The following is a 14387-nucleotide window of genomic DNA, read 5'->3' as shown; positions in this document are numbered from 1 at the left end:
CAGCTCTGGATCTGACTCGGGCAATGCTGGCACGCCCGAGGGCGGCAGCACAGCCGAGTCATCATCTCCAGAGGACTCGAGCCCACCTTGTGATGCGGTGATCGACATCGCATCCTCCTCTGGAGCGCCAAATGAGATGCGCGGGGGGGCCGGAGCCGGCCCCGCGATCTGCATCTGAACACTCGCGGGTTGCAATGTGCAAGACGGGGGTGTGGCCCGAGGCATGAGCGTCGGGGCTTTGTTCCACACCGTAACCGTCAAGTCACCCTGACCACCAGCCGAAGTACTGGGCCTCTGGGACTCAGTAGATCGGGGTGTGGTAGAGGGGACTCTCACTTCAGTACGAAGGTCATGGAGTCTTGACCGCAACATTGCGATGGTCATGTTCCCGCAGTGAGAACATGACTCATCCGCGAACGCTGTCTGAGCATGCTGAAAGCCCAAACATATCAGACAGTGTTCGTGCCCATCAGAAGAGGAAAGCAACCGACCACACCCAGAAGTACACGGACGAGACATCCTGAAAAGGACGCGTCACGTGTAAGCTCTTTTATGAGAGGAAGCCTCGCAGAGAACGCCGAAGCGCCCAGGGACCACACACCAGCTGTCTAGCGGACCACTGCGCAGATCAGCAGGCAGGCAGTATGATGATCACTGGAACGCGCCGTAACACCAACGCCTCTGGAAAGCTGCTCGTCTCGAAAGCTGTCGATGACTCAGATCAGGCTTGTAGGAGTGAAGAGATCCTCTTGGCTCCAAAGCAGAAACATAATGCGATGTTCGCAGCGTACTTCCTTATATACCCACGAGGTGGGGCGGAGTTACGCATGCAAATTCCGCATGCCCATGGCATTGGCACTGCCATTGGGCGCTGTTGAATACGATGAAGATGATTGGCTTCTAAGCGAAACCCCCATTCGTTAGTCACTAACGTACGTCGTAGTGACTGAACGAAAGGGAACTGCACTTTCATACACTATGATTTAAAAGTTTGCACTTTGCAGACCTTTCTTTTTAAAATAAATGAATACTCTTATTCAGCATGTGCGCTGGTTGCCAAGTGACCCCTGCATGTTGCTATGCACGGGTACAGCCTACGCCAGGGCGAAACCTCAGGAATGATGGTTTTGGTATTTAACAGCCCAAACCCAGATCCGGCATCCAAGTGATAATACATTGAGGGTCACTGAGGTCAGGTGGTAGAGGAAAAGGCTAAATCAATTGTGTAAATAAATTAATATTGTAAATGACTCTCTAGGTCAAAGCTATTCCAATATACACCACATGTCTTGAGTCAAATCATTCAATGCTGGAAGAAAAACCCCCAAGATGGGGGGTGTTATAGCTGTTCTAGAATCACACAGCACATGGAGGGTGAACAGTAACAGGGTTTGCAAGTTAAAGTGAGAGAGAGTAGTGTGTGAGGGTCATGTGATATGGCGTAACTGTGAATGACATTAACTAAAGCTAGAAATGTACTTGCACTAGCATCTAAGGTTGCCGTTTTAAATCAATTAAAATAAATGAATACTTTATTCAGCATGGACGCATTAAATTGATCACAAGTGACCGTGAAGACATTTATAATGTTACAAAAGATTTGTATTTCAAATAAATTCTTTCTATACATCAAAGAATCCTGTCAAAAAAGTATTTTGTGGTTTCCTCAAAAATATTAAGCCGCACAACCACCGAAGATTGGAATAATGGCTGCTGAAAATTCATGTACAGGAATAAATTACATTTGAAAATAAATTAAAACTGAAATCAGTTATTTTAAATTGTAATAATATTACACAATAATCCTGTTTTTCTGTATTTTTGATCAAATAAATGCAGCCTTGGTGAGCATAAAAACGTTTGAAAGATTGTGTATTACCAAGCATCAATATATATAAAGGCAATTATTTCAATAGAATTATGACAAGTTTTTTTTTTCTGAACAGTGAAACGCCTTTCAGCCAATTAATGTTCGCATTTCTTTTATCTTAAGAAATCTAAAGAAAAGGTCAAATTGCTATATTAAAGTCTTAGTTCACCCAAAAATGAAAATTCTGTCATTAATTACTCACCCTCATCTCATTCCAAACCCATAAGACCTTCATCCATCTTCGGAACCCAAATGAAGATATTTTAATGAAATCCGAGAGCTCTCTGACCCCTCCATAGACAGCTATTTAATAAACACTTTCAAGGCCCAGAAAGGTAGTAAAGTCATTGTTAAAATAGAGTGGTTCAATCTTAATTTTATGAAGTGACGGAAATATATTTTGTGCACAAAAAACAAACCAAAATAACAACTTTATTCAACAATTTCTTCTAGCCTCTGTCAGACTCTAACGCTGTTGACGTAGTGTAAACAGTGCAGTGTTCCGAGTTCGATCTGGAAGCGCTGCACTGTTTACACTGCGTCAACAGTGTAAGAGTCTGACACAGGCTAGAAGAAATTGTTGAATAAAGTCGTTATTTTTGTTTGTTTTTTTGTGCACAAAAAGTATTCTCGTTGCTTCATATAATTTAAGGTTGAACCACTGGAGTCACATGGACTATTTTAACGATGTCTATACTACCGTTTTATTGCCTCCATGTTTTAAAGTTGCAATTCTGTTGCAGTCTATGGAGGGGTCAGAGAGCTCTCGGATTTCATCAAAAATATCTTCATTTGTGTTCAAAAGATGAAGATGTTTTATGAGTTTGGAACGACATAAGGGTGAGTAATTAATGACAGAATGTTCATTTTTGGGTGAACTAACCCTTTAAGATGGAAAATATTTTGCAGTCTTGCTTCAGAGTTTGTGCCATTTAAAGGCATAAAAGCTCTAAGACTTTTATGTACAGGATCAATGTTTCTTCTTCTCTTGGATTCAAGCTTTGCTTCTGACTGTCAATCTTGAAGTCAATTTATTACAATAAAGTCTTGAAGTCATTCCAATTAGTATTAACTAGACCCTTTTATCTAAAACGATTTGTAAATTTACCATGAAATTTAAAAAGACTGCAATTCATTTAAATTACGACCAGTTTAATCTGCAAAAACTGACACATACTGGAAGACGATTTTGGCAATACAAAGGCAAAACAGTATAAATTATTAGAATTACATAAAACTATTTTAAGCAATCTAGTCTTAATGACCATATTTAATCTTTAATACAGCACTTTGAGCTGCATTACTGATAGGGTCAGTGCTGCATAAATAACGTTATAGCTGTGATTATTATTATCCATGTGCGGTGTGCACTGCATGAGTTTACTGGCTTGTGTGTAAAGTTCTGGCATGGCAGTAAAGTTCAGGGCTGTAAATTAAAGTGCTGCATTTGCTTTCTAAATGTCTCCCATTAAAAGACCACGAAGCATGACATATGGCCATGGCAAGTGTAATACAGAATGTCTCTGGGAAAAAAAAAAATTCTGACAGTGAATCTGTCTGTTTACGCCTTTAAACGTATGAATGCATATATGGATATTTATGTATTCAAATATCCATATATGTGTGCATTCATCATAGTGTGTACGTGTGTGTGTGTGTGTTTCTCCACACCTCCCCCAGTGTCAGCTGCTGATCATGGCTGGTCTGCAAGAGAAGATGTGTGTTTGAGTGTGTGAATTTGTGTGTGTAGGGGTGAGACAGGAAGTGTCACTGTATTTCAGCACAAAATCTCCAGTCGAAAGAACTGCTGTGGACATTTAAACGTCTAAAAATGTACTGAAACTCACTGTGCCTTTCTAATATTAACTGTATATAATAATTTAATATAATAATTTCCTGTACTAACATCACTAAATGTTACAGTATTTGGGTCTCTTCTCCTATGCTTCATAAGCTAGAGAATCAATTTAAAAGCTAACTTTTTGCAAGAATCTACACTGAGAAGCAAAATAACAAATCTACAAATTCTGTGAAATTACATGAAAAACCTACCATTGTTTCAAGAGAATGACTGGTAGTTAATGATACTGTTCATCATTCAAGTAATATAAAGACTACTGAAACAACTCTGGGATAGTACTGTGACAATAAAACAAGATGAGCTGTTAATATGTCTTGTGCCGAGCGCATGCTGACTACCTAAGAGCCCTATGATTTCTGCGATGTGGAAAACGAAGATGGAATTGCAAAATCCAGTCATAAAATGTAATTTGCTGTATAATATTTGAAAAACTTTGATGAATAAATCAGAAGTAGGGCTGTACATTTAATCAAATCGCAATATCGACTAGTGTCTGTGAATATTAAAGTGCAAAAAGCTGCATGATGTGCATATCTACGTGAATGAGCGGACCGATGCAGTTTCATCTAGTACACATACTGAAGCATGCATGATGCTTGTGGTGTTTTCAGTGATATTCGGTTTCATTTGATAAAAACAAAACTCAAAAGGTATTCATTGCAACTTGAAGAAATTATTACATTAATAATACCACTATTGTATAGCAGAATATACTTCTCAAAGTAATAACAATAAAATAAGGAATATCACAATTTTTCATGTTTTAATTTAAACACATAGGACCCTATTTTAACGATCTGAGCGCATGGTCTAAAGCGCACGGCGCAAGTGCACTTAGCGCGTGTCCGAATCCACTTTTGCTAGTTTAACGACGGAAAAAACGTCGGCGCACGAGGCACATGGTCCAATAGGGTTGTGTACCTAGTCTCTCAGGGTCATGGGAGTGTTTTGGGCGTAGCGTGCTATAAACCAATCATAGTCTCATCTCTCATTCCCTTTAAAAGCCAGTTGCGCGTGCACCATAGCGGAATTTGCGAGTGTAAAAACTGAACGCTTCACCAGAAAGGAATCCTTTTATTTTTAATATTTAAAAATGTTTGTGTGCTGCTTCGTCCCTGTATGATACTAAGCAGATTGTACACGCGTTGTGGATCCGCCTATAGGTGCATATTACTAACGCGCCCTTTAAGTAACACAAAAAATACTGCCCTATTGATAGGCCTACTACTCATTTTCAGTTGCCTCAAAATAGCAACACACCAACAATGCGCCTGCACACACTTTGTTTTTAGACCAACACGCCCATGGGCGAACCGATGGGCGCCAATACATTTGTTATTGAAACAACATGGCGGTGGATGTGAAAATGATAACTGTGTCGGGCTGAAACTAGCAAAAAACACTTGTCGCATTGCACCGGGTGTATAATAGGGCCCTAAACCTCCATTGTGCAGCACTTAGTTTGCCAAAAAATTTGGAAGGAATTGTTGAAATTTCATCAACATTCAAAAAAGATTAATTAAACTGATAAAGTTTTTAATGCATTCATTTGATTACAACCATTTTTATAATAAATCTGTATTAAATCGTAAAACACAGAATCCAGAAAATTACAAACAGAAAAAAATAAAACATTTCATAGGCCATTATCATTGTTAGAAATAAATTATTAATTGTTTAAAAAATTTTATTGATTAGACACAATCTTTGCTTTTATTAAAGTGTAATTAAACCATTAAAATGGAATCCAGAAAAATGTAAACAGAAACAAGGGGGGGAAACATTTAATTTAAGGAAAAATAAAAACTGATTTCATAGGGCTCTACTACCTCAATCAAATGTTTGCCCAGCGTTTTTTACACAGAAAACATGGTACATATTGAATACTTTAACAAACAGTAATTTAAGGATGTTTATACGAAGAACCACTATGAAACTTTAAATACACAGTATCAGAATTGAAATAAAATTTGAGGGATAGTACTGTTATCATTTACTCACCCATATGTCATTCCAAATCTGTTTGACTTACTTTCTTCTGTTGACATGCAAAGAAATGCATACAGGTTTGGACCAACATGAGGGTGAGTAAATGATTAAGTAATAGGGAATCAAGTAATAAAAATAAAAACGAATAACTAAAAACCTAAAAATACCCATCACACCTTCAGAGTTCTGATCATCTGAGCAACAGCATCAAGCTAAAGATCAAGCACAAGAAGTAAGGATTCGGGAGGCTTGGGAAGGCAGTCAATGGATTAGGGGAAGCCCATGATGCCATACACAGACAAACAGACAAGACAGGCTACAACTACAGACACAGACAGGAGCAAGCAGGGGCAAACAGACAGGCCATATACAGGCAGTGTGTGAGCTACATACTGACCTTCAGGTCCCTGTGCACTATGTCATGTTGGTGAATATGATGGACACTGTCTAGAATCTGATGGATACAGTGACTGTGAAGACAAAACGGGAGAAAAGAAAAAGGAGAGTGGGGAGAGGGAGGGAATGAGAGGTGGGGGGGGGGTGTGAGGATGGATAGAGTGAAATCAAACGATTGATGGAGTGATGGCAGTGCATTGAACAAAAGGAGCAGAGATGATAGAGAAAGCAAGGTGACGGGTAGAATGACCGATACACAAGAGATGGGAAAAGTGACGTAAACAGTAGAGGGAAGAGAGGGATTAAAAGAAGAAAGGGAAGTGAATGGTGGAAGTGAAGAGACAGAACCATTTAGACATGAGACACACAACTGTCAAGAACAACAAGAACAACATCAGAGAGATAGAGAAAGTAGGGGAAGGGAGGTGCAGAGAAACAGGTGTATTGAGTGAACGTGTGAGTGTGTGTGTGAGTGTGTGTTAAATCTGAAGAATGTGAGAAATGCTGGTGTGGGGATTTACAACAATATAGTCTCTTTGAAGAGCAATTACACACACACACACAAACATATACATAGGTCATATCTATATTTTTTTTTTCAAGTCTCTTATGCTCACCATGGCTGCATTTATTCAATCAAAAATACAGTAAATATTTCAGCAATTTTCAGCTATTTTAATGTTTCAAAATATAATTTACTCATGTGATGGCAAAATTTAATTTTCCGCAGCCCTTACTTGCCTAGTCTAGTCTTCAGTTTCAAATAATCCTTCAGAAATCATTCTAATATGCTGATTTGGGCTCAAAAACATTTACATTTAATCAGCAGACACTTTTATTAAACTTTTTTTTTTGTCCAAATCAGGAGAACAAGAGAAGCAATCAAATCAACAATAGGGCAAAATTATGTGCTATGACAAGACCTAGTTAGTCTAGCACAGTACACGTAGCAAGGTTTTTTTTATTAATACAAAAAATAAATAGATAGAATAGAAATATGACAGAATAGTATGAAGTAGTATTAACGGGTCAAGTGTTGAAAGTGACTAAAGACTCAGCTGATTGGGTTGAGTTAGGCAGGTCATTCCACCAGCAGGGAACAGTCCAGGTAAAGGTCTGTGAAAGTGATTGTGTGCCTTTTTTGGGATGGCACCTTTTTGATGATAGGAAAGTTTTATTTGAAATACATTTATTTGAAAATTCAAATGCATTTATTTGAAATACAAATATTTTCTAACATTATAATTGCCTTTACTGTCATTTATGATCAATGTAACATTGATTAATAAATGTATTCATTTGTTTAAAGAAAAAAAAAATTGTATATACAGTATACCTGACCCAACATAATTGTTCACCTCATCTAGTTGGATAAAAATACACACTGCCTCATATGTTTAATAGTTCATATATGTGTTTTTATCCACCTGCTCAGTGGAGTACCTCTAGTATACTAAATGTAAAACTGCCACATGATGTAACACAATAACAGCCAATCAGAAAATATTTTATGTTTAGTGTACGGTTACTCCAGGTAGGACTTTAGACTAGTGAGGTTTCACAGTGGGCGGAGCTAATCAGCACAACACTACAGAAATACAACCCAATCAATAGATCAAACAACCTGTCACTTTGCTGTCCCCAGCAAAATCTGCTGAAGACTTGGGTTGCAAAAGGTTAGCCTATAACAGGGAACTTGAATGTAGTTGAAAAAAAAAAAACATCTTGAAGCATACCCTGCACATTCTTCATTCACACATTACACTACTTTCTGCAGGGCTATTGAGGCTACACACCTGAATCTGCGTTCATTTTACACTTTTACATTTTTGGTTGGCAGGGGGGGATTGGGTGTCATTTGGGGTGCAAATGACATACAGAATATGTTTATTTTATTCAACATTCATGCATGTTTGTTGTTCAATGAAAAAAAAAAAAAAAAAAGTAGTTTGCATACATACATACATATATATATGCATGATACAGTTTGTATAAATTACCCCAAATTTCCAATTAATTCCCATAATTCTCATTTGGTTTCCATATATATATTTGAAATATTAATATATATATCAGTGAATGTCTGAACCTTTTTTATTAGTTGTGTTTGAGTCCCTCAACTGTCCTCAGTGTGAAAAGATGGATCTGAAAAATCATACAGTCACTGCTGGAGAGGATTCAAATATGCAAAAGATGCTGGAAAACTGAAGTTTTTGCAGGAGCCAGAGGATTTTCCTGAAGAACGCTGGGTAGCCATCACAAAACAAAAAAACAGCCATGGATCATCCAGGGAACAACACACAGTATTGAGAATCAATGGTTCATAAACTTTTGAACGGGGTCATTTTAATAAATTCAGCTATTTTTCGTCTATAAAAAAAACAATTTTTAAGTAAAATATCTTATTCAGGACAGTACTAAATAAAAAATAACATGCATTTTGTATGATCCCTCTAATTTAGTTAAAATTATGCACATTTTTACAGATTCTGCAAGCGGTTCACATACTTTTTCTTGCAACTGTATACATTTATGTATATTGTTTTTTGTGTTATTTATACCGCTTTCATGTTGTCCATCTTTAATTTATGGAAAGGAGTTCACTTAGGAGGTCACACAGCCTCAGTCAGAAGTTCTGGAAGCTTGTAATTCACGTACAGTAAGGTACAGTAATCATACTGGGGAGAAGCCAGTCAGTTGAGTTTGTGGCAAAACCTTTTACAGTGCTTGTATATTGTTTAGTCTTGTACTGCATATGATAATTCATACTCAGAAAGTAGAACTGAAATGACATTTATTACAAGATGATTAGTTAAAACATTTACAAATATGCACCTGCAGACTATTTTTCCAGTCATGAATTTTGTCTCGTCTCGTTCTAGTGAACCCAATCTCATGTCTCGTATCATCTCGTGAGCTAAATCTCTCGTCACACCCCTACACATTACACAGTAAAACTATAGAAATAAACAAAACTACAAATGTTTTAACAGACTAGCTTGACAAACAATATAAATGAGAGATGATTAGTGAAGACCTTTCTTGATTTAAATCACTAAAGCTTGGGCCCGTTTCCATTCAGATTAGCGTCATACTCTCTTTCTGTCACACATCCAACAACAAGAGCCACAACACAGTAGAGAAGGTGTCAGTGACACCATCACACACAGAATGAGAGAGATAGAATATCTGAATAAAAGACAGAAGGCAGACAGAAAGAGAGAGAATGGGAGGAGGGGAGAAAAATGAGGCTCTAATTACGCGTGTTAATTGGAGCCCTAGTTTCTCCCTCTCTCTGAGGAGGCAGGGGGCAGCGCACGGCTGCAGGGCTTCACAAGAAGAGGGGCATTTAGAGTGAAAGAGAGAACAACAGAGATGGAAAGAATGGAAAGAGAGAAAGAGACCGCAGGTGGCTGGAAGCAGGTCAGCAGGAGATGAGCACTAGAGAAGAAGCTGAGATGTTTGCCTGCATCCACTCCTACAAAAGACACACGCAAACATTTGATTTCTCCATCACCTTTACAACTTTCTAATGATTATAGTGGTAAATGATAATTAACTTCTAACAGAAGTATATATAAAAATAAAAAAAACAGATAATGAATATTTATAAATACATGTAAAAATAATTATTTCATCTAAAAACAATGCTTTTTTATATAATACAATTATTATTATTATTATTATTATTTTGTTGTTGTTATTATTACTATTATTATTATTGTTGTTGTGTCTGAAATGCAAGTTGTATAAAAGCAATATCACCTTCACAATTGTGCTGTGAAAACCAACCTGCACTGTATTTGACAAGGATATCTAGGGAATGGACAGTTATCAGCCTATAATTTCATCTCAAGAGCCTCTCTGTGCTTTATATAAACCTATTATAAGAGCCCCTGTGCAATATAGTACATGCAATTGCAGTAATTACAGTGTAAACACGTCATACAAGTACACTCAAAGCATAAACTGCCCTTTAGCTCAGGTAAAGTGTAATGTGGTAACTAACAGCCGGGTCATGCGCACAAGAGCGCATTGCTCAACTTTAATAGCGGTGACAGATCAAGACCCTTGATAACAACCCAGTCCCAGATCATAATATCATCTAATCAGACGCTTGTATTAGGGATGTGCACAAGTAAGCGACTAGTTGAGTTCTTCTACTTACACAGTCTTTTATTTACAAAAGTATTAATGCTGTACATTTGAATGATTTTTTATTTATATTTTATTTATAACATTTATATAAATTCTTAAATCTTAAACGACCATTTAAAAATAACTGTATATTTTTATTTATTTTATATGTTTATTATATATACTACTGTTAAAAAATTATTATTCTTTTAATATAATACTTTTATTCAACAAGGACACATTAAATTGATCAAAAATGACAGTTAAGACTTTTACATTGTTACAAAAACTATTTCAAATGAATGCTGTTCTTTGAACTTTCTATTAATCAAAGAAACCTGATAAATGTATCACATTTTCCACAAAATATTAAGCAGCACATCTGTTTTCAACATTGATAATAATGAGAAATGTTTCTTGAGCACCAAATCAGCATATTATAATGATTTCTGAAAGATCATGTGACACTGAAGACTAGAATAATGATGCTGAAAATTCAGCTTTGCCCACACAGGAATAAATTACACTTTAAAATATATTAAAAAGAAAACAGATATTTTAAATGATAATATCTATCTATCTATCTATCTATCTATCTATCTATCTATCTATCTATCTATCTATCTATCTATCTATCTATCTATCTATCTATCTATCTATCTATCTATCTATCTATCTATCTATCTATCTATCTATCTATCTATCTATCTATCTATCTATCTTATCTATCTTATCTATCTATACTATATTGCCAAAAGTTTTGGGACGCCTGCCTTTACATGCACATGAACTTTAATGACATCTTAATCCGTAGGGTTTAATATGGAGTTGACCCACCCTCTGCAGCTATAACAGCTTCAACTCTTCTGGGAAGGCTTTTCACAAGATTTAGGAGTGTGTTTATGGGAATTTTGACCATTCTTCTAGAAGCGCATTTGTGAGGTCAGGCACTGATGTTGGATGAGAAGGCCTGACTCTCAGTCTCCGCTCTAATTAATCCCAAAGGTGTTCTATCGGGTTGAGTTCAGGACTCTGTGCAGGCCAGTCAAGTTCCTCCACACCAAACTCGCTCATCTTTATGGACCTTGCTCAAGAGTCCAGTGGTGGCGTGCTTTACACCACTGCATCTGACGCTTTGCATTGCACTTGGTGATGTAAGGCTTGGATGCAACTGCTCGGCCATGGAAACCCATTCCATCAAGCTCTCTACGCACTGTTCTTGAGCTAACCTGAAGGCCACACGAAGTTTGGAGGTCTGTAGCTATTGACTCTGCAGAAAGTTGGCAACTTCTGTGCACTTGTGGCCTACCACTTAGTGGCTGAGTTGCTGTTGTTCCCAATTGCTTCCACTTTGTTATAATACCACTAACAGTTGGAATATTTAGTAGTGAGGACAATTCACGAATGGACTTATTTTTTCACAGTACCACGCTTAAATTCACTGAGATCCTCAGAGCGACCCATTCTTTCACAAATGTTTGTAGAAAAAGGTCTGCATGCTTAGGCGCTTGATTTTATACACTTGTGGCCATGAAAGTGATTGAAACACCTGAATTCAATGATTTGGAGGGGGTGTCCCAATATTTTTGGCAATATAGTGCATCTATGACATGTTTTTGAAACGTGTGTATATATATATATATATATATATATATATATATATATATATATATATATATATATATATATATATATATATATATATACACACAGTAGATAGATAGATAGATAGATAGATAGATAGATAGATAGATAGATAGATAGATAGATAGATAGATAGATAGATAGATAGATAGATAGATAGATAGATAGATAGATAGATAGATAGATAGATAGATAGATAGATAGATAGATAGATAGATAGATAGATAGATAGATAGATAGATAGATAGATAGATAGATAGATAGATAGATAGATAGATAGATAGATAGATAGATAGATAGATAGATAGATAGATAGATAGATAGATAGATAGATAATTACATTATTCATATATTACATTAATATACATGATACATTTAGTCAAATGGCAGTCACACATACACTAACAATATAATCGCACAAGCATTGGGTCAAAAAAACCTAACAAGAGAGACTGCCCAAATGAATGTGTAACACACCCACAGGATGTATGCAGGGAAGTCAGCATGAATTGCATATATGGGCTGCACCGCAGAGGTGATAATGCTCAGGACTAACACCTTTTTAACTACATGCAGCAAAACTAGCACACAACCACACACTCACACACTGTAATAAGGAGTCAGTAGAGGGCAGCCAAAAAATTGCCTGCAGGAAGGCTGTGTCTGTGTTTGTTTGAGCAGGTGTTTGTTTATGAGAGGGAGATAGACATAATGAATGATGAAAGGACAGAGATAGATAAGTGGGAAAAGACATATCTAGACAAAACACACAACAGCAACACTCTGGAATTGTTCTTAGGCACTTTATATAGTTCACATAAAGCACCTGAACTACACAAAACATACAGTTAATTCTCTCAAACAATGTTAGTGTGCAGTTCTGTCTTGCCACCTTTTTAGGCCTAAGGCCACATTTCACCCTAGTGTGTGAGCTGGACAAAGAGCAAGATATGTGTTGCACTGTGGGAGATGCTATTTCAAATAGCATAACAAACTAACAGTTAACGTGTATGTGGTGGTGCTGGGTGCAACAAGCTAGGGAGGAGAGGAGAAGAAAGGGCAGAAGAGAGGCACAGAGAAATGGATAACATTAAGAAAAGCATTCTTACCTGGCATCTGCTTCACTGTAGTACTCTCTGGCTACAATGTCCTCAAACAGTTCACCTCCAGTCACCCTAAAACACAGGAAACAAGTTCACCCTGGCTATTTGCTAATTCAAACAAAATTCCTGCTCTAGTGCACGTCTCTTCCTCAAGCTCAGTTTCCATGGAGATGAGAATCCAATGCAAAAGTTCTCAGGAACTGTGAAAATGGAGAGGTTTTTAAGATTCTCAAAGATGGCATGTGTTTGGGGAGGAATTGAATGTTTTTGATTATAGTCAATCCGATACCACTGCATTTTTAATATATAAGAATACTACAAAGTAAAACTTTATAATGCATAATAATTAAGAATGCACCAATGTATCGGCCGATAAAAGCAATTATTTTCACTATTGTATAACAACTGTCGATGATAAGGGCCGATTATAACTTATCAATCAAAAGGGCCATACTGTCTAAGTTAACGTGGCAATAACTGTTTAAAAAAATTGTTAAAGCAGACGCTATTTGACCCTATGATTCAACTATAGTTCAAGCCAGGGTTGCCAGGTCCATGTTTTTTCCCTACATCAAAAATTTTTTGTAGTGCGTCTCATATCCAATAATCAAAAGAGCTTTGTGCTTTGTTACTTTGATAAGAAACAAAGTCTCAGCTTTCAAATTCTGTCCATTTTATCACAAAATACAAACAATAAACGGTGTTTGATGCTCTTAAATGTGATGTGACAGATCACTGTAGCCTCGGTTCAAAGTCTTTTGTTCAACTTCAATACAAGTTATAGCATGAAAAAACATGCATAAACATCAAAAGGTATGTTGTTGAAAGATAAAGTACAACTTACCGAAATGAATCATGTCTCATGTAATTGTTCAATCGCAGAACAAGTGTTTATGAAAACTACCTTATGTGCAGCTGAGTTGTATACAACCATTGCAGTTTTTATATTTTTGATTATATCCGAAAATATATAACCTGCTCCGGAGCAGGTTATGTTCAGAGAGTAAGTTGCAATGGCTACTTACATACCCTGAAATGTACCTCCATTTTTGGAACCGAAAGTTGAGGTTATCCGTTTACTTACTTTTAAACATACCCAGGTATGTCACATAACCTGCTTTCTGGAATACCCCCTGAAAACTAATCAGCGAACATAAACAGAAGCTAAACAGAACTCGAATGACGTGCGAGAACAAACGTTTATTGCACATAACACACAAGAATGAACCATGTAGCTTTACGCAGAACGTTTGAGCTTCAGTAAGAGGTTTGTTCTTGTGCGTCATCCAAGTACAGTTGAGCTTCTGTTTATGTTCACTGATCAATGTTTATATGGGAGTAAAGGCCTAAATTCAATCTGGTCATCAAAAAAAACAATCAAGTCTCT

The 14387-nt window shown here is 36.9% G+C and overlaps 1 protein-coding gene across 45 annotated transcripts in view; it reads right to left on the bottom strand.

Moving 5' to 3' along the window:
- The window catches only part of camk2b1 (calcium/calmodulin-dependent protein kinase (CaM kinase) II beta 1), an 86608-nt gene that overhangs the window by 58839 nt on the left and 13382 nt on the right, over positions 1-14387 (bottom strand). For 31 of the 45 annotated variants that reach the window (XM_079814578.1, XM_079814594.1, XM_079814621.1 and 28 more), the window contains exon 5: positions 13007-13072. In XM_079814578.1, coding sequence (XP_079670704.1) covers positions 13007-13072 — 66 coding nt within the window. Of the gene's footprint in view, positions 1-6117; positions 6191-13006; positions 13073-14387 lie in introns of all 45 variants that reach the window. The other 14 variants (XM_079814614.1, XM_079814596.1, XM_079814589.1 and 11 more) reach the window with 1 other exon arrangement.

The sequence above is a fragment of the Gobio gobio genome (genome assembly GCF_949357685.1).
Source record: "Gobio gobio genome assembly, chromosome: 4".
In the NCBI taxonomy this organism is placed as follows: domain Eukaryota; kingdom Metazoa; phylum Chordata; class Actinopteri; order Cypriniformes; family Gobionidae; genus Gobio; species Gobio gobio.
This window is presented reverse-complemented; position numbering and strand designations above follow the sequence as displayed.